This window comes from Phalangium opilio, unplaced genomic scaffold (assembly GCF_054372755.1).
Source record: "Phalangium opilio isolate 3A_F unplaced genomic scaffold, DU_Popi_V2 ptg000082l_1, whole genome shotgun sequence".
Classification (NCBI taxonomy): domain Eukaryota; kingdom Metazoa; phylum Arthropoda; class Arachnida; order Opiliones; family Phalangiidae; genus Phalangium; species Phalangium opilio.
This window is the reverse complement of record NW_028324189.1, coordinates 7215842-7235552: the sequence shown is the minus strand read 5'-3', so window position 1 is coordinate 7235552 and position 19711 is coordinate 7215842. Positions and strand designations below refer to the sequence as shown.

Below are 19711 nucleotides of genomic sequence, written 5' to 3'. Positions count from 1 at the left end.
ATTTTCCATGTTTTTTTATTTCACAGATAATTCACGTGCATTTGGAATCGGCTCACGCGATTCGAAAACGAAGTGTGACGCAACCATTGCGTATAAAAGTGTTTTACGACGAGAGTGTTTACAGGTAAATAAACAAATAAATAAATAGAAGTTGTTAAGACTTAAATGTTGTATGGTTGATTTTTTGGTTTGACCCCCGATTTCTAACCTTTTTTCAGATTACCTAAAGAGAAATTTAGAGTTATCAATGTAAGAATTGAAATTTTAAAATAGGTTTTTAAGAGATTTGTTGATTTTTCATAAATATCGCGTTGGACCTATCGCTTTTCAGAATACAATTTTACCACAAGCCTTAGAGTACTGGGAACAAACTTTGATGGTGAGACCCACAAGGGTGCCTATTAGACTCAATAGGTAAGTCTAACACTTCTTACATTTGGTTAAGCCCATGATTAAGATAGGCTTCAATCTTGGCCATAATTTCTTTGTTTACGATGTTGGTTGGTTCGATTGTTTGTTTAAAATAGAAAGTGCCCGAATAATCAAGCCTTCTTCCCGGACCACGATCCGCGTCAACATTGCATGGAGAAATGCGAAAAAATTACAACGTGCGGCGAAGTGATTGTGCCGGACTTCCACTTGGAGCCGTGTCGGGTTTGTAGCGCGGCCGGTCATAAATGCCAGACTCTAGCCATGCCCAGCAGTCCGGGCATCGAGAACGCCGACTTTGTCTTTTACATTTCGGCCATGCAAACGGAAAGGTGTCACAAGGGACAAACGGTCGCCTACGCCGCCCACTGTCAACAGGAAGCCGCGCTCGATAGACCCATCGCCGGACACGCCAATCTCTGCCCCGAATCCATTTCCACCAAGGCCCAGGACCAAGACACCCTCTTGTCAACTGTCAAACACGAAATTCTTCACGCCCTGGTAAGCCCCAACCCCTTTCATCAATTCCATCAGCCTGCTGTAATTGTTAAATCGGGAATACGTACCGCTACTAGGAATCCTTTTTTCCCCCATACATCTCCTGCGGTCATTTCTATTTGCGTGTTTTTTAAGCCGGGCTTTATAACTTACTATCCGACATGCCTCGTAATTCTGACGTCTGTCAAATTGTGCATATTTAATTCCTTGGTAGCAACAACGAGGGTATAAAGACTTTAAAGAAGCTAGCGGCTTTGGCAAGGCATTTTGGGTGTTCTCGCGTTTCTTTTTCATTTATTTGTTTATATTTTCCTCCTAATATCCGGTTCACGGTATTTCAACCAATAAGAGGGCAGAGAAAGATGCGCGCGCACACAGGAAGCTTAGAGGAAAACTTTCAAAGCGAGAACACTCCAGCCAAGTCTTCTACTCCCCCCTCTTTCTACCCTCTTTGGTAGCAACGCGAATTCTGAGACGCGCAGTGCCCCATGTGCAAGGTGCAACAATAGGCGAGATAGATTATTCAAGAGGTAAACTCCGTCACACGTGACACGTAATGATTAGTCCTGGCTCTTGCCCCAAAATTCGCCTAGATACGTGGAGATCAGAAAATGGTTACACAATGTATTCCTATTAGCCGAATGTATTCCCGTAAAATCCGTAAGATAAGCTATTTCTCTTTGAGATCTATCCTGTATTGCTTGAAGTCTTTGTTAATAGTATATTTGCTACGAAAGTGGTATAAAATGCGGTAGTTTTTATCGCTGTGCGAGTAATTATCTTCTCCCCTTATTGTGGCCGGAGCTTTTCTCGGGTCTTAGTTTGATGTCATAAATAAAGGGAGGCAGGTCTCTTAAAAGTAAGAGAGTGGTTGGATTTTATATTTGTTTTTCAGGGCTTTTCCGTTAGTTTGTACGCTTATTTTCGAGATCACCGTGGTATGCCATTAACTCCCAGAGGGCGGAACGGTAAACCCGTCGTTAATAAAGAGTAAGTATCCCTTCTCTTCTTCTTCTTCTTTCTTCCTTTCTTTCTAAATACCCTCGGACACGCCCACTTTCTCATCCCTTTTCCTTTAATTCCCTTCAAGTGCCCCCCCAAAAAACCGAGAGGGCCAACTTCCCCGGTATCTATAAAAAGTTTTAGCTACTTTCTTCCCCTTTGCTAATTAGAGTTGGAAAGATTGGAACTCATTGTAGCCTAATTTGATGTCTTTAAGATTATTACTGGTTAATTCTCGCTCACTTTAGTTTCCCTACCACGGAACAGAATAGTAAACCTTTCCAGAAAGAAAGAAACAAAGTCTTTTGTTCATTTCCCGACATTTTTAGTCTTATCTTTTCATATCGCACGCTCTTTTTCCCACGTGGATACAATCATACACCTTCCCGAGATATTTCCCGCCTTTATCCACGCGCTATATGATTTTTCCCGCCTTTATCCACGCTCTGTATGATTTTTCCCGCCTTTATCCACGCTCTGTATGATTTTCCCGCCTTTATCCACGCGCTATGTATTTTCCCGCCTTTATCCACGCGCTATGTATTTTCCCGCCTTTATCCACGCGCTATGTATTTTCCCGCCTTTATCCACGCGCTATATGATTTTCCCGCCTTTATCCACGAGCTACATATTTCCCGCCTTTATCCACGCGCTTATATACAGCCACGTGGACGATAATAAATAAGTCTAAGCTCATTAGCGCAAAAAGTTGCTTCTTCCATTTCATTAGAGGCTGCAGAAGGAAAACTATACGCTGCTAAATTAATGAGTCGGAATAGAAATGGAGTACGGGAAAGATTTTTTTCTTATTCAAGTTCCCTTTTTTGTCGTGAAAGCGGAGATAATTGTATTTGATGACTCTTCCTAATGTTAAAAGATACTGCTCGGCGTTTAATGAAGCTTGATATACTTCTCTCCGGGTATTTTTAAGTAGGTTTAAGAACTGGGCTTTAAGGGTTATTAGAGAAAGTTAGTTACCAAGCCGGGCTTTTTATTTTCTGTCAGATTTCTTTTTTCTTTATGTTACGGTGGCATATTTTTCTCTCTGATTTCTCTCCGGGATAATTTGGGCGAATAATAATTAAAAATGTGAAATTTAATGAGTCGCTATTTAATCGCCGCCCTCGTTTAGAATCTCGGTTTCTTTTAAGTCCCGGGTCCCTTAATTACTAATAGCGTCACTCTTTAAAATTTAAGCTCATTACTTTTCTAGGAGGATAGAGTTCCTTAATTTTAAAGATAATAATATTGTTTTCAAATTTGTTAAAAGTTATATTTTTAAGCCTTGGGATTAAATCTCTATTTTACCTTAATGGGCCTTGGTTAATTTAGCTTGATTTTTCATCCCTGGTGTTTGAACGTTAATTTCAGAATTCAAGCTCATCAATGGAGCGAAAACGTTATCCGCGAAACGGAGCGTCACAATTGGTTAGTTCGCGACGGTTACGTCACGAAAGTAGTTCGTATGATGGTGACGCCGCGCGTAGTCGAAGAAGTACGCCGCCATTTTGGATGTCCCACTTTAGAAGGGGCCGAATTGGAAGATCAAGGCGAAGACGGTACCGTCCTAACCCACTGGGAAAAACGTCTATTCGAGGTAAGAAGTAAATACCCTTTGACCCCCCGGCCCCATCCATCACTATAAATAACCTTTGACCTTTTTTATATCTCCCCAGAACGAAGCCATGACGGGAACTCATACGCAGAACCCAGTTTATTCCCGAATTACCTTAGCATTGATGGAAGATACGGGGTAAGTTTTATTTATTTATTTATTTATTTATTTACTGATACTATGCCTTTAATCCGTTTAGGTGTTAAAATGCCTTTGCTCTTTTTTTATTATTTATTTACAGTTGGTATTTTCCTAATTACTCTATGGCTCAACCGTTAAAATGGGGCCACAAATTAGGCTGCGAATTTGCAAAGAAAAGCTGCAAAAGTTGGATTGATAGTCGAAGAGAAAGGTTAGATTTTTTTATATATATATACATATTCTTATACTTTCCCTTTAATTTTGGGTGTACACGTGATTTCTTACATTACTACAATTTTCGCGGGAAATATATCTTCAAGAAGGCTCGTGAATTTTCGCGGGAAAAATTTTGTCGAGCGCGCTCTATTTTTGGCGGGAAATATTTCTAAGAAGCCGCGTGAATTTTCGTGGGAAATAAATCTGGAGAGCTCGTGCATTGGTGTATTGCGGGATTTACATTTACAGGGGCCATAGGAAATACATGGTGTTGGTTTCCCCTGAGTGTTGGCTTTCAGTAATTTTTATTTTTTTCGCTGTTAGCACAGTTATCTATAGAGAATAACCAAGCAATGCCATAAAATTTAAGCCTAAATAACTTTTAATTATATCTCCCCCCTGTCCGTCTTCTAGGCTTAATCTGTCACCAAATTTTGAGACAGATATATATATGTATAAAAAATTCATTACAAAACTTACTAGTCCCTGGTCAACCTTAGTTTACAGTACCTTTTAAAGGCATTTCGTTGCGTATCGTGACCGAGGCTTAACTGACAATCGTGATTGACCCTTCCCTCTTAGAAGAGGGGGTTTCTTTGAAAAGTTTTGTGTCCCTTTTGCGCAGCAACCCCAGGGAGACACTTCCTCACCCTGTCCCTGTCCCTTATATCGCCCTACCTTGGGAAAGAGCGCCAAAAGATGAAAGAAGGCATATATATACACCTTTAAATCTTCTCCTAAGCCTCGGCCAGCTAGCAAAAATGACTTAATCCATACTGTAGCCTATATAACCGACCCTGCAATTTCAGTTTAAGTGTGTAGTACGGTTTTATTAAGGAATCAATGAGTTTTAAATTGAAGACCAATTTTCAACGTGATCTAGCTTCCATTTCAGTGTATTTTTAAGGTGAAAATGACGGGGTGGGATATTTCTAGAGATAGAAAAATCGCCAGCTAGCGAGAAAGCGGGAATCTTAAAAGGAAAGGAGTTGAAATCTTTGGCAACCTTCAATATAAATTTTAACCCCCCCCCCCAGGTTCTCTCTTCATTGCCTTATCTAAGGTGGGTGCTTACCCCTCTTTCTCCTCTCTCTCTCTCTCTCTCTCTCTCTCTCCTCCCAATCCGGAAATTGATCTCAACAGGAAGGTACAGTGAAGTTAAAGATTGTGTAATTTTAAGGTGAGAAAAACGGAAACAGTCCCGTTCGCATTGATATTAGGAGGTTTTGTTCTTATTGAGAAAATTATCTTCAAATTTAATCAGCTGGGTTGCCATATGTCATGGAAAACCAAAGGGAATTTCAAAATGAGTCAAAACATTTCAGGACAGGGAAAACCTGAAAAATTTCGTGGCAAGCCAGATTAGTGTAGATTTTAGTGGTTATCCTCTTGGGATTACACTGGGGTGATGGTTTATAATTAAACAGTTCATTTTTGATTTTTTATCAAATGGGAACTGGACTTTTTACTTGAGGTGCTTGGGCAATCTTCCCTTTTTTTAGACCTTTTACAAAACCGCGGCTTTCTTGACACCCAACTGTCCCCTAAAATGGTCCGTAATTGAAAGTAGCCCATTCCTTTCTCCTCCCCCTCCCCCCTTGAGTACAGACTGGGGGGTTAAAGCCCCCGGGAGAATAGCTTAACGTTGATGAATGAGTGTGTTTTTCCCCTTGAATTCCACTCCCTTTTTATCCCCCCCCGAAGCCCATGGGCTTAGTGGATATCAGAAATTCATTGGGAATAGTTATTGTTTGGATCAGGAATACATACAGCTAATAGGAATCATTGCGTCGCCATTTGCACTTAGGCGGATTTTGTGCAGGGACGTTAGACTTAAGTAGTAGCAGCGATAGATTTAATTTTAGAAGTTGGAATGGAGAACAGAGTAATCTGGGCGCGCGCCAAAGTCCCGGACCCCCTTCCCCTGGACGGAGGGGTATGAAAGAAGAGACGGGTTATAGCGACAGAGGTAAAAAGTAATTACCTATTTTTCGCCGTCCTCGTCAGCAACGTCATGAAAACGTAGTTTAAGTGAGCCAATTAAACAATTTAAACTTTTCGTTACGTGTGGGAGGGAGGGGCCCTATACTGGGCTACGAGTCGGACTGAATTGAATACTAACCGTTCTCCATTCCTACTTCTAAATTTACATCTATCCCTGGCAAAGCTTTTGGGCTTCGATTTTTTCCCTCCGCCATGTTTTAAAATGGCGTCCAGGAAAGTAAGAAAAAGTCCCTTTTTCTACTAGTAAAATATATGTTTCTGGTATCTATGAGCCTCCCTCCCTATCTGGAGGTTCTACTTTGGAGGTTGGGTCTATCTATGTAAGAGGAGGGGGGATGCAATTTAGGAGTGGGGTGGGGGTGGCCGCTTAATTTTGTAAGGAGGGAGCTTCATCTCGTCCGTCCGTCTGTCCCAAGTCGTCCCGCGTCCGCCTTCGTGGTTTAATGCAATATACTCCACGGCTCTTTTCACTCTATGTTTTTTAACTTTTTCTTTTTTGTCAACCGAATTAATGGTTTTCAGTGAAAGAGTTAGGGGGCTTTGAGAAGGGGGTGTTTTCCTCCCTCTCTCTCTCTCTCTCTCTCTCTCTCTCTTTCTCTCTCTTTGGACGCCACCAATGAATACAATTTGTTTGCCTTTCCGTCTCTTATAAACTCACCTCCATCCCCTCATTTTATTTTTATTAATTGGATTGAAAAATAAATAATTTACGGTTGGGATTCTCTTGTCAAGAAGGAATTATTAGACTTAATATTGTTAAGCCTAATCATAGTTATTGAAAGTTCAAGGCTTAAAGGGAGGGTGAAAGACTCTACAAATTATAAGACCAATCCGCGTGTAGTAAAACATCCAGGAAATATCTCGATACCTCCGAGCGATTTCAAAATTCATATTACTTTAAATAAGATTTCAAGGGTAATTTGATATTTGTACCTCCGACCAATCGCGTAACACCCTGCCTGCCTTCTTGTTAACAAAATCTGCGTGTCGAATGAACTTTAGCGCGAGGTTTGATTGGTCGGAGGTGGAAATTTAAAATAATCCATGAAATTTCGATTTAATTTGAATTTCAAAATCATTCATCACGGATTGGTCTCATAATTAGTAGAATTCGATTTTCCTTTTCACCCTCACTTTAATAAAACCATCTTTTCTACGTCTACGTCTACCTCTAGTTTGTAAATAATGTAGGGTTTACAAACGAATAAAGGACCTAATCTTGCAGTACTCGCCAGTTACGTTTGCCCAAACAATTTTCATCATCCTATACATACACACACACTCTCTCAATTTACAATCCTTGATTGTTTGATCTCTTACATCGTGCTCACCACCACCACAACCATCATCTTCTACCTAAGCCTTGGTTCTCTTTATTTCTAGATACTTTCTTCTAGGTTATCGCGTGCCATGATCGTAACAAATCTTGTGGACGGAAATAAGAAAGCAAATAGCATACGTTATAAAATAAATAATAGATTTTTCGGTTTGCCCTCAGATACAAAGAGGGGAAGAAAAAAATAAATAAAGAGAACTGTCTTTTAATTCTGTGTGGTATATTACCATTACATCTATCCCACTATGCATTGCGATACAGTTTGTTCCATAAAGGGTAGGGTAATTATAGGACCGAAGTACAGCAAGATGGTTATATGCCGACAAGTGTTGTCAGTCATTTGTGACGTGTATCTACAACAGAAACCAGAAGTAAGACAAGGGACTAGAAGTAAAGTGGTCTAGCATTGGTAATAGATCCTGGCACTAGTGAACAAATTTGAGGATTTTATGCCCCTTCCATGACGCCTACACTAGAGAGAAAAAAATTGGTCGAGTTCCAAAAATATTTTCTAACCCCTTCCCCTCAACCTAAAGCCGAGGAACACGGACGCGGGTGCTTGAATCTAGTTCGGCCGTCTACCGCCGCGAGCGTCTCACGTTTGGGAGGGAAAATTCAGAAACCGGTATAAGAGGGCCAACCGTTGGTGTGTTATCAAGAATATTCACTTTCGCCAAGTGAAGAATTTGGTTACCTCGGTACTTCTAGTCATCTTACTTCTGCACGTACTTAAAATGGTCAGAGATAAGCTGGAAAAGTCAGGGATTTTCAAAAATATAAAAATTTCGTATGAACCCTGATATAGAACCCCACCATCTTACTAGTAGCATGTACTTCGCTACTATAGTTACCTTTTTGGAACACAACACACACTGTTTATTTGCGAAAGTCACTGGTAGGTAAGGAGAGAGAGAGATGATTAGATGCTCTCTAACTAAGGTGGCTTGTCAAAAACGTCCCAGTATTTTGGCTAACGACCCTCTTGATGAAGAATAAGGACTTCATCAACGCCTTTCAAATCTTTCCGATGTCGAAGAGTATTTTTGACGTAAATAAATTGGGGACAAGCTTCTGATAACACCCACCCTATCTCCCTTTCCCGGTCTCTTTACACCCTTAAAGGGATATTTTCATGTTAATTTATGGTAACCAATCCTAAAAAAAATTATTAAAACCGGTAGAGTTTGAAGCGAGGATTCCAAATATATATATATTATATTTTATAATATCGTTACTAATTTTAAAATTAATTTTAAACTTTTGAACTTTCGACGTGGGCGCCTACTACTGGCAAAATCATAAAACGCCGTTTCCCGCCAAATTGAAATTGTTCAGCGACCCCCCCAACCGCCTCTACCCATGAAGTGTAGGAGGAATTCTTCTAACAGTAGATTTCATTCTGTAGTTTTTTTGGGCAACATGACTTATCATTTCTGCAGTTTCCCGAGGTTGATTATTGCTATTGGTCGTGTAACTCGTGTTTAGTTTTACATTATCGTGTTAAGACTCAATTTAAAGGATTTTTGATCTTTAATGTAAGTTATATTCTATCCAAACGTCTCAAAGTATTACAAGCGAGATTTTTTTAAACATTTGATTAAGACATTGACCTTTAAAGTAAATATGGACACTAGGCCTTTGCCAAAGTCTTCCAAAAATGTTTGGAAAAAATGTGTAGTTCCTCACTGTTGCGGGGATGATTATAAGAAACCGCGCTCTTTTCATAATTTCCCATCAAATGAAAAACTTCGCGAAAAATGGATTAATAATATTAATCTCCCTAACTTTGACTACAAATCTTCTTCTCTAATTTGCTCACTTCATTTTGAAAGTGATTGTTTTGAGCAAAACCCTGAAGTTGCAGCTCAACTGCAATCTTCGAGTAGCTCTTCATTAATATTAAGAACAAAATTAAAAAAAAACGCGGTTCCGACAATCTTTACAACATTACCAATCCCAAGTTCATCCTCTTCCATATCAGCTACGGCGAATAATCCACCAAAAAAACGTCGAACTGAGGTAAGTTTGTTTTTTTCAAGAAAGTTGTTTTGGCTCTTGAATTGTTTTTAGACTAGGGTGAGAATTTTATACTATTTTACAGGACAGTGTTAAAAGTACTAGAGATCAATATGTTCAATGTTTACCGCCCAAACTTATGGGTTTTGTTAAGGACGCCTGCGTGCAACTTCAAAGTAAAAAATCGTCATTAAGAAATGCTGGTATGCCTTGTGAAATTTTTAATTTAATCATATTATAAGATTGTAAGAAAACCTATGTTTACTTAAAGGCTGCCAAACAGACCAAATGGGAATAGAAGTTGCATGCCAAACAGATGCGCAAAGCCCTGATACATCTGAGGAAATTAGCGGTAGTCAAGAAATTAAGCGTTTCTTGGATGAAGAAGAAGATGAAGGGCAAGCCCCTAATCCCTTAGATGTTAGTTATACTCCATCCGAGCTACCTCAGGAGGATATTACTGAGTGCGTGTTTGTTTTAATGTTTGACTCATTAGAATTGGTCTAACTGATTACTTTCAGTGTTAGAAATTTCGACTTGAACCCCGAAATCGCGATGACGGAAAGAAAGTTTTTAGTATTTGAGAGTGCCTTGCTTCAGTTGTTTCATTTCTGCTTCCAATGCCTTCTTCCATGTGATGTAAAAACAACGACCTATGGCTCGATGGTAACCGTAGAAGCTACATGCCAAAGAGGACATACAAATATGTGGAAAAGCCAACCTATGCTAGGTCAAAAACCTCTAGGAAATATTATTATTGCTGCTTCGATCCTGTTTTCTGGTCTTAATCCTACGCAGGCGCTGCGAATGCTAACATTTGCTCGTATACAAAGCATCAGCAAAGCGACATATTTTCGAGTTCAAAAAAGCTTTTTGATTCAGTCTATTCGAGAAGTATAAAAATATTTTCGTTATAATGCAACAGTATTAATTGATTAGCTTCAATTTGATCAGGTTTGGCAAGAGGAGCAAAAAACTATTTTAAATTCTTTAAAAAAGAAAAAGATGAAGCTTGGAGGGGACGCTAGGTCTGATTCCCCAGGTTTCAGCGCAAAATACGGAACTTACGTATTTTTTGAAAGCCAAATTAAGAAAATTATTCATCTAGTTCTCGTACAAGTAAGAAATTACAGATCCAGAGTTTTTATTTAATATATAATTATTTTTTTTAATGTAGAGCAATGAAGTTAAAAATAGTGTGGCGATGGAGCTTGAAGGGTTGAAACGAGGTATAACGTTCCTTATTAATTCTGGTTTAAAAATCGCTTCAATTGTCACTGATCGCCATGTGCAAATCAGAAGCTATCTTAAAAAATTCCATCCGAAAATTAAACATCTCTTCGACTGTTGGCACATGGTCAAATGTAAGCGCTTATTAGTTTTCCTTATCCATTTGAGAAAAAGATTAGCCTTATTCTGGTCACGGTGACTTTCCCATTTATCTAAAATTTAATCAAATCTTAGCTCTGAAAAAAAAAATCCACGCTGCTGCTACGAAAGAATACGCTGTTTTGGATGAATGGAATAAAAGTGTGCAGAATCACATGTACTGGAGCGCAACCTCTAGCAAGGGAAATGCTAAGTTGATTAAAGCTAAGTTCATGTCAGTTTTGCGACACGTTGCGAATATTCACAGTGGCCATGGTAAGCCATTTTCAAAATGCACTCACGGAGATCTCTCTTTGGATGGGAAAAAAAGAGAATGGCTTATTCCAGGTACTATCTAGTTTTAAGAGTTATTTCTGATATGTTATTAAACATTTATATCTAATTTAACAGGACAGCCTATTTTTGAGAAATTCAAAAAAATAATTTGTCTGTTTGAAAAAGATATTTCACAAATATCTCCGGAAACCCAGACATCAAGCGTTGAAGCTTACAATTCTGTCCTAATCCACTTTGCACCAAAAAACACCCATTATTCTTATTTGGGAATGGAAGCGAGGTAACCTAACTTAGTGTACCCCCAAGTTTTAAATTGCATCCAAAATAATTTTGTGCTTGTCAATTTCCAAAGAATGTTAATAGCTGCTCTCCACTACAACGAAAACTCTGATAAAATTCAAGCGACGACAAAAGATGGTAATTTAAGGTGGAATATATATTTCCCAAAGGCCAAAAAAGGGGAATATTCCGTTAGACCAATAATGCAAGCATCGACTTTTGGTAATAACATAAATGAATGCGAAAAAAAATAAGGAGTTTTTACATAGATGTTGTTTAGTAAAACAAGCGATCATGATATTATTTTTTTAGATTATGCAGATAAGTTATTCGAGAAATTGCTAACAAAATGTAACAAATCTTATGAAGAAGGCCTGAGTGAGAGCTTAATTAGTACACCTGCGATACCAAGACCACTGTCATCACAATTTGAACACCCAGATAAAGAAAAAGCCGTTGAGGCTTTTAAAACCAAGCGTCGTTTTTCACATTAATTACACCCTAATTTTTATTGGAAGAATTACATTAAATGACAAATTTTGAAGAGTCATTTTATAAAAATTTAAATGTTTAATAATAAGTAAAATAAAAATATATTTACAAGTGAGCATGAATTATTTGTCTTTATAAGTACAGAATGGGAAATAGAGAATTCTAGTGGTGACACTAGTACAGATTTATCAGGCTGTGTTAAATCACAATGACCTTATAATATTTATGAGTCAGACGAGAGCGACTTTTCTTCAGTGAGGAACATTAAAAGTTTGGTCATTAAATTATGGAACTATCTTGGGCCAGGTTCAGTAAAACCTTGATAGTTTTCTGATGGAAATTCCCTTCGTATTCTATTTACAGCACAGCTTGGAATTGGCCGCCGGACTTTTCTTCCTAAAATTCGATAAATCCATCGAGTGTATAATCGATAAATTATATATCGATAGGTGCTGAAAAATTAGAGAAACCATTTTAATTTTGTGCATGTGTACCTAACTTTTTATTATTTCGAAAGATAGTAAATAATAAAATAAATAAATAATAAAATCAATCATACGCATTTCTTTCATCCTCAGCTGGCACAAAATTATTCTCACTGAACTCATCGAATAAAATGTCCAGAATGTTACGGTTCATTAAATCGTTGAAAGTTTCGGTTTCAATGACACAATTGAAACCTTCCATTTTTTCAATAAGACGTTGGTTTGGGGGTTCGTCACGACAGCAAAAACTTTCTTCCACCGTTGGCATTATAAAACAAAACCCACAGTTGCACCTGTAAAATAAACTAGTAAACATTGGTTCGAAAAAATGGAATATGAGGGAATGAAATTTAAAATATATTATTACCAATCAGTATTGTGCAAACGGGGATCGTCAACTTCCATTACAAGTTGGGCTTCTGGTTCATGGGCCAAAGGTTCAAATTGATAGGGTTGTAAGCCAAACTCCTCATGCTCACTATCTGAAGACGCGTCGTTTTCATTTGATTCATTAATAATATAAGATTGTTCTGATTCAACACTGTCTGATAAATCTGAACTATTATCACCACTAGAATTCTCTAATTCCGATTCCGAAGATGAGTTACTAGACATAATTAGGTTGAAAAGTTCCCTAAATTCGCCTTTCCGGCAGCTTAGCAGACGACAGTAGAAAAAACACTGTAAAACCCCCCGTATACTCAAAAATCACCCTATTTCTCGACAACCAATGGCATCGCCCTACTTTGTGATGTCACAACGTAGGAAACAAGCCTGCCATGTGTCCATCATACAATTTTAATTTTTTAACCAGAAACGGAATTTTTATTAATTAAAAACATTAATTGGACTTAAAATGAATACCACATAATTCTACGCCTATTTTTCTATATGTAATCACTTTCCGTTTATTTTAGTCGGGAAAACTTGATTCTAACCCTTTAATGGGCTTTCATTTCCTTGGAAAATAAAGACTATTCTAGGCTATAGAGTTTATTCTTAAAATTATAGAAGGTTTGCTAGCTTCCAAGAATTCAACTCAACAATAGGGCGAGAAGGGGAAACTCTTTACGGACCTCTTTTATTTTTTTCTTTTAAATATATGTCAAAAGAATAAAGAGAGTGATGCCTGTTCCCAAGAGACGACATTAATAGCCAACCCAATTTATAACAGAAGAATTTCAACGTTCCCTCCCCCTCTCCTACCCTTCATCCTTGTTTAAAGACAAAAAAATTCTATCTCTTAGAAAGAAAAGTCTGGATCTAAGGGAGGGTACGTCACATTACCATGAATTATGCAAGCTGACAAGTGTTGCCAGTTAAAATGAAGCGTCGTTTGCTTCATAGTCGAAAATATTGAAAAGTTTCTACTGTGAAGTAGACTACGCGTCATTTTAATCCAGATTTGTGACCCAGGGCCGGAAATAAGCGCAGGACACTGGACATTGTCCAATAAAATTTCAAAATGTCCCATAATGTTTTTAAAACAAAGGGGGTCATTGGACATTTTGACCAATAAATTGTTCCTAAGTTTTGATAGCTTGACTATGAAGATGCGACACTATTTCTATAGCAGACGACGCGTTAATTTAATCCAGATTTGTGACATTAGAGAGTTTAAGCATCCCCTAAACGCGTACGTGTAGCTACCTTCCACAGTGCATTAGACCAATGCATTGTCAAAGGTGGCTACACGTACGCGTATAGGGGATGCTTAAACTCTCTATTTGTCAGTTAATATTGGCGCATTAAGCTTTGGCGCACGCATCGGGAATAAGGTTAATGGCGAGAGCATTAACAATTGATAATAATTATAATAATATCAGTAACCAATCTTATCACTTTCCCTTTGATCCCAATTTCTGTTCTTTCATGTTGAAAATAAGTTATTAAAAAGGTTTAGTTTCTGTTTAGGCTTTGGCATAGTTGTTGTTGTGCGTGCGTGCCTGGTGCATTTTGTTTTTTTATTATAAAGCATTTTTTATCAAACGTACTTGGGGGTATTATCGGAATTTTCCATCAACAACAACGGGCAAAGGCTTAAAAAAAAGGTTACAGTAGCAAAGCAAAGGCCTAAGTATCTTGCTGAGAATAGAAAGGATTAATTTTCCAAGCATCTCTTTGGAAAGAGAGTGAAAGCGGAGGAATTGAGGAGGCTGGCGAGAGAGAGAGAGAAAGCTATCCAGGAAACAACTTATTAATTAGTGTCCTACGGAGAATACAGCAAAACGATGGGAGACTCCCCTTAGAATAGGATACTAAAAGGGCCCAGTTCGCACTGTCATTACTGTTAGGAATGATAAGTGTATAAGAAATTTTGTTTTGTCTGGAAACGTAACGATTTAGGCTTAAAATTAGGCCTGTTTTTTGAACAGTGACTGGTTTAGGCTTAAAATTAGGCCTGTTGTTTTAACAGTGACTGGTTTAGGCTTAAAATTAGGCCTGTTGTTTTAACAGTGACTGGTTTAGGCTTAAAATTAGGCCTGTTGTTTTAACAGTGACTGGTTTAGGCTTAAAATTAGGCTTGTTTTTTGAACAGTGACTGGTTTAGGCTTAAAATTAGGCTTGTTTTTTGAACAGTGACTGGTTTAGGCTTAGAATTAGACCAGTTTTGAAGACTGAAATAGTTTATGTTAAAAAATAAAACTCCGTGACAGTTTGTTGATTAGAGTTAGAAAAATGGAGTAATATTTTGAAAATTACATTGATTAGGCTTAAATGCAAGTTAGGGTTTACTGTACATTCAACAACCTTATATGGTGGCCAAAGTCGGATAAAAAGTGGAACGCGGGACTTCCTCCGAAGTTCGTTAGGCTTAACTTACGACCTGACGTTAAACCCCCATCCATACTAGCTCCTAAAAAAAATAGAGCTTAGCTTTAGAAGGTGGTTGCTAAACTAAGCAACTATTGACATATCCCTAACGAACCTAAAGAACTTCTCAAGTAAAAGCCGCTCCCAAAGAGAGAGAGAAAGAGAGAGGATAGAAATTTGATCTTCTTTTTTTCTGTTTTACATTACATATCCCTAGAGTGTGTGCTGTACAAAAACTACTAGTTTCTTCAGGAATACATATAGCTAAATAGGAATAATTGTGTAGCCAGCCTTTTCACTCAACGTATCTAGGCAGATTTTGTGGGAGGGGCTAGACGAATCATTCCAACCAAATAATCTATCTCACTGCGCGCATACGAACTCACGTTGCAACCCAACCATCTAATGAAATCTCGTATTGTCAGAATTATGAGGGGGGAGGGGTGTTTGATAGTAAGTTCTTAAACCCCAGCCCACAAACCCGCGTAGAAATTAATAATATGGTAGAGATATGGGGGGGCACTATTATTCCTATTACTTGTATGTATTCCAGGTTTTTTTTATTTCAAGACCGTTCTTTCTAAATTTGCATATTTCTTTTTTCTTATTCTTTTTGGTGTATTTTTTCTTTAGAAGCGAAAGTATTCATCCATTCTGCGATAAAGTGAAACGGGATCCTCTAGAAACGGAGTGCACGGACAACAGAGACTCCGTCGCTCTTTGCAATCTCGTCGAATACGACAAAGAATTGCCAAGAATCTTCCAAGTAAATTTACCCCTTCTTTTAACTCAAATAGTTTAGGAGAAAGAGCCAAAAAAAATCTAATTTACAACAGACAGAGAAATGCTAATATTATCACCAGTGATATTGTTAGAAGGATTATAGTTATTCATTCCCCAACCATCATAATTGTGCTAAAAATATCACTGGTGATAATTCCCAGCTATCCATCTTATTCCATATCACCGGAAGTTAGGCTTATCTTGGGATTCGTAGAGGGGGAGTAACGGGAAGAAATTCGTCTGTAGTCTGCTACAGTACATATTTTTGGCCTTATTACCAGCAGGGATAGATTTAATTTTAGAAGTAGGAATGGAGAACGGTTAGTATTTACTTCAGTCCAGTAAAGAGCCCCTCCCTCCAACACGTAACGAAAAGTTTAAATTATCTTATTGGCTCAGTTTTAAACTACGTTTTGATTACGTTACTGACGGGGACGGCGAAAAATACGTAATTCCTTCTTTTACCTCTGTCGCTATGACCCGCCTCTTCTTTCATACCCCCCCCCGACGTCCCGTGGAAGGGGGTCCGGGACTTTGACGCGCGCCCAGATATTACTCTGTTCTCCATTCCTACTTCTAAAATTAAATCTATCCCTGATTTAACTTCCCCACAAAATTCTGAAGTTGTAAGGATATCCTATCCCTAACTCGGCAAATTCATTGGAACACACACAAATAATGATACTAGCGTTTTAACTAAGATACTTTTACGTTTTGTGTTATTAGAACTTCGAGACTATTCCAGCAGTGCCTTCTTCGGATGTGGGCAGATATGGTGGTTCAGTTAGTCTAGCCGATTACTGTCCTTATATTCAAGTAAGTTTGTCCGAGAAATATAATTCCAAAGCTATAAATAACTCTTAGGAAAGTCTAAATACTAGAAACGTTTCTTTAATTTGACAGGAGTTTACTTGGAAATCGAACAACGTAGTGGTTCGAGGTTCTCAATGCCAGTTTCCCGAAAATAATCCTCGTAAGTTAAGCCTAAAGTAATGTTATTGCTAAGCCTAGTTTGAAACTTTAAATTTAAGAGCGCGATTCGCGAGAGCATGTGTGTGACCCAACCAAGCTCTTATGTAATTATGATGCAGAAAGAAAATAACTCCCGCGCATATACTCAATCCGAAATCGAAATGTTAATCTCTATGGTGCTTAACATTACGAGGTGGATAATTTTTTGCGGGTTAGACCCAAGGTTTCGCGACCAAGGGGGTACACGTTTTAACAACCTAACTTTACAGCACTAGTAAAGGCTGAAAAGGTATAGTATCTCATTTCTCGTAGTGTAAAGTTAAGTTGAACTTTTTGTATAGGTTTTATAAAAAATAAGGTTAAAATGATCACAATGAAATACCTGGAGATTTTTTATAATTATCAGCTAGTTTCACGCGGTTTAAACATATATTTAGCATAGTGTGCTTTTATACAGTGCATTGTATTTCCCGACCATTCCAACTGTAAGTTACGATTGGGTTTGACAATTCCAGAACTAATTTATTTCCTAAAAAAACGTTTCTCCTCAAAAAGGACCAGATATTAGACAAAAACGAGTTTTGCTTCGCAGTCCTTAAAAAACTGCATTTATACACAATCCTTGGCGAAACAAGGACACTTTTCAAACCCCAGAAATTAGAAATTATTATATGTATTGCAGTTTGAAATTAAGTCTAATCGATATGGGAAATTTGGTTTTAATTGCGTAGTTCAAATGATTTTTATTATTAGACATTTTTCAACAAAAACGGGTATAAATGCGGAGTTTCTAAAAATCTATGGTCAGAATTGTCGCGCGTCTATTGGGCTAAACAATCATATACTTAATACGTTAATACTACGCGATTAACGTAAATAGCAACTAGGGTGGGGATGGCCTCCATATTTCAAGATGGCAGCTGATTACAAAAATATTTCTTAATGATCATCTACTAGTTAAGAATAATGTCCCTGCGAAATTTCAACTTCCTAGGTAAAGCGGTTCGGTCTGGGCGTTAAATTATAAGTCAGTCATGTTATAATTGTGGATGGAGCTAAAAAGGAAGTGGTAATCTTTCCGCATTCTTCTATTACGTCGATCATTTCTTTTTTCCGCATTCTCCAAATGTCGGCCTCTATTGCGTCTGTCTGGGGAATGCTACATTCTTGGGGAAACCCTCCTGAAGGTGGTTCCCAACCCGTTGGTATGTAGTATCTACACTGTTAAATCGGCATCCTTGAAGTTAAGCGAGCCTCGTAGCTGGGAAACCCCACCGCGCCGGCGCCCAGACTTCAAAGCTCAAAGGTGCTGCCGCGCGCGCGCGTTCCCCTTCCGAATATCGGGGAATCCCCATGGACTATATATTTGGAAACATTGTTAGTTGACCGTAAAACCCTATAAGAAGTTGATGATTTAAGCTTTCGCGTTAGAGACAAGTTTAACGGGAATTTTGCAAATAACAGTATTTTTTTTTTAATAAAAATAATAAATTTTTATCGTAATGATGAAATTCATAAACGTCGGACGAAACGAAATTTATTACTATTATTATACTAAATAAGTGTTCTTCTTATCTGTTCCACCCTGAAAAATGCTAAAAGCTCATTTTGTATTTGTTCGCCTTAATTATTTGATACGGATAAGTTTTTACGAGAACATATTCTATACAATTTCGTACATGAAAATCTAAGCTCAATTATCTCGAAACTCCGCATTTATACCCGTTTTTGTTGTAAAATTTCTAATCATAACAAATGTTTGAACTACGCAATTAAAACCAAATTTCCCATATCGATTAAACTTAATTTCAAACTGCAATACATATAATAATTTCTCATTTCTGGCCCTTTTTGGGTTTGAAAAGTGTCCTTGTTTCGCCAAGGATTGTGTATAAATGCAGTTTTTTAAGGACTGCGAAGCAAAACTCGTTTTTGTCTAATCTAAATTGATTCAAAAATTGGTTTCTTGGTTAAGTCAAGAAGCGATATCTAGTTTACTAGGGAGAAAGTATAAATTCGCCACATTTCTAGCTTTATCTCCAGTCCAAATGTAGGTCCGGAGTTAATCCCCGCCTCTAAATTACAACCAGCATCTCATTGGTTGTTGAAAACTCACGTCAGCGCGACGCCAATGACGAAAATTACCACGTATTTTCCGACTGTGGAGAGGCGAAATAGCCCGGCCTCCTTTTACGTCCCCCCTTGTATTTTGAAAGGGGGACTGGGACTATGGGGCGCGAATACTTAGGCATCTTATACCTTCTCCCTAATAAACTAAATATCGCTTCTTGGTGCAATCTTAACCGATTTTAACGAAAGTTGTCATTATTTTAAAGAGAAAAGTACTCTCTACCTCGTTAATTTTGATTTAAATGGGACTTTCCCTTTAAATACAGTACGAATTACTGTTTCCTTTTTGTTAAGGAACTGGGTCTGTAATTGTCGGCTGCGGATTTTTGAGATATTAATATTCTAGACGCGTATATTTCATTATCATCTATTTATATTATATAGGTCAAATTAGACCAAATGTAGACATTTCCGGGATTTTACGCGAAGTATTCCGGAAATGGGCGTATCCCCGAAATGATTCGAAGATCGCGTTTTATTTAAAACTTATACATTGTTACATTTACTGTCTTCAAAATAGGCCCATAGAATTCCATTCTACCGTACTTGGGTCCTATAATTAGCCTCCATTTTTGGAAGACCGTGTATCATAAGTTCATAAGTATGTTCCTTCCATAAGTTTGTCACTGGTTACAAACTGGAGCTTGTCATGAAGTGAATGACGTAGGTCATACATTCTTGTAACGCGACGCCTTAATGTCAGGCGCTATCAAAGGCTTAGTAATGCAGACTTAATAGGAAGATGGAAGTCCTGCAAAATTAACCGAGTGTAGACATGCAATTCTCGCTTGTCGTTTTCGAACTATCTAGCATTACTAGTAGCATAAGTTTATA

The 19711-nt window shown here is 38.0% G+C and overlaps 3 protein-coding genes across 3 annotated transcripts in view; 2 read left to right on the top strand and 1 right to left on the bottom strand.

Annotated features, from left to right (window-relative positions):
- Invadolysin (leishmanolysin-like peptidase, invadolysin) overlaps nucleotides 1-19711 on the top strand; it is an 88913-nt gene that overhangs the window by 67555 nt on the left and 1647 nt on the right. The window contains exons 2-12 of the mRNA XM_089848120.1: nucleotides 27-124; nucleotides 219-249; nucleotides 332-414; nucleotides 528-930; nucleotides 1823-1917; nucleotides 3301-3526; nucleotides 3606-3682; nucleotides 3786-3896; nucleotides 15626-15758; nucleotides 16502-16591; nucleotides 16679-16748. Of these exons, the coding sequence (XP_089704246.1) occupies nucleotides 27-124; nucleotides 219-249; nucleotides 332-414; nucleotides 528-930; nucleotides 1823-1917; nucleotides 3301-3526; nucleotides 3606-3682; nucleotides 3786-3896; nucleotides 15626-15758; nucleotides 16502-16591; nucleotides 16679-16748 (1417 nt within the window). The remainder of the gene's footprint in view (nucleotides 1-26; nucleotides 125-218; nucleotides 250-331; nucleotides 415-527; nucleotides 931-1822; nucleotides 1918-3300; nucleotides 3527-3605; nucleotides 3683-3785; nucleotides 3897-15625; nucleotides 15759-16501; nucleotides 16592-16678; nucleotides 16749-19711) is intronic.
- LOC149651294 (uncharacterized) lies at nucleotides 8362-11815 on the top strand. The gene is made up of 10 exons (XM_089848119.1): nucleotides 8362-9260; nucleotides 9343-9460; nucleotides 9529-9721; nucleotides 9779-10151; nucleotides 10212-10376; nucleotides 10435-10621; nucleotides 10722-10973; nucleotides 11037-11202; nucleotides 11275-11423; nucleotides 11514-11815. The coding sequence occupies exons 1-10, from the start codon at nucleotides 8865-8867 to the stop codon at nucleotides 11693-11695; spliced, it is 2181 nt and encodes a 726-aa protein (XP_089704245.1). The 5' UTR covers nucleotides 8362-8864; the 3' UTR covers nucleotides 11696-11815.
- On the bottom strand, nucleotides 11749-13115 carry LOC149651293 (P2X purinoceptor 7-like). Its single transcript, XM_089848135.1, has 3 exons — nucleotides 12546-13115; nucleotides 12253-12471; nucleotides 11749-12145 (listed from the first exon to the last, which is right to left on the bottom strand). The coding sequence occupies exons 1-3, from the start codon at nucleotides 12791-12793 to the stop codon at nucleotides 11986-11988; spliced, it is 627 nt and encodes a 208-aa protein (XP_089704261.1). The 5' UTR covers nucleotides 12794-13115; the 3' UTR covers nucleotides 11749-11985.

What these genes read in the sequence shown, in the direction of transcription:
- LOC149651294 (XM_089848119.1), top strand. Translation starts at nt 8,865, where the DNA reads ATGGACACTAGGCCTTTGCCAAAGTCTTCCAAAAATGTTTGGAAAAAA. An exon ending in CAAAAAAACGTCGAACTGAG is followed by an intron (nt 9,261 to 9,342) that starts GTAAGTTTGTTT and finishes ACTATTTTACAG; the next exon opens with GACAGTGTTAAAAGTACTAG. An exon ending in TATTTGGGAATGGAAGCGAG is followed by an intron (nt 11,203 to 11,274) that starts GTAACCTAACTT and finishes CAATTTCCAAAG; the next exon opens with AATGTTAATAGCTGCTCTCC.
- LOC149651293 (XM_089848135.1), bottom strand. Translation starts at nt 12,793, where the DNA reads ATGTCTAGTAACTCATCTTCGGAATCGGAATTAGAGAATTCTAGTGGT. An exon ending in CGTTTGCACAATACTGATTG is followed by an intron (nt 12,472 to 12,545) that starts GTAATAATATAT and finishes TTTATTTTACAG; the next exon opens with GTGCAACTGTGGGTTTTGTT. An exon ending in GCTGAGGATGAAAGAAATGC is followed by an intron (nt 12,146 to 12,252) that starts GTATGATTGATT and finishes CTAATTTTTCAG; the next exon opens with CACCTATCGATATATAATTT.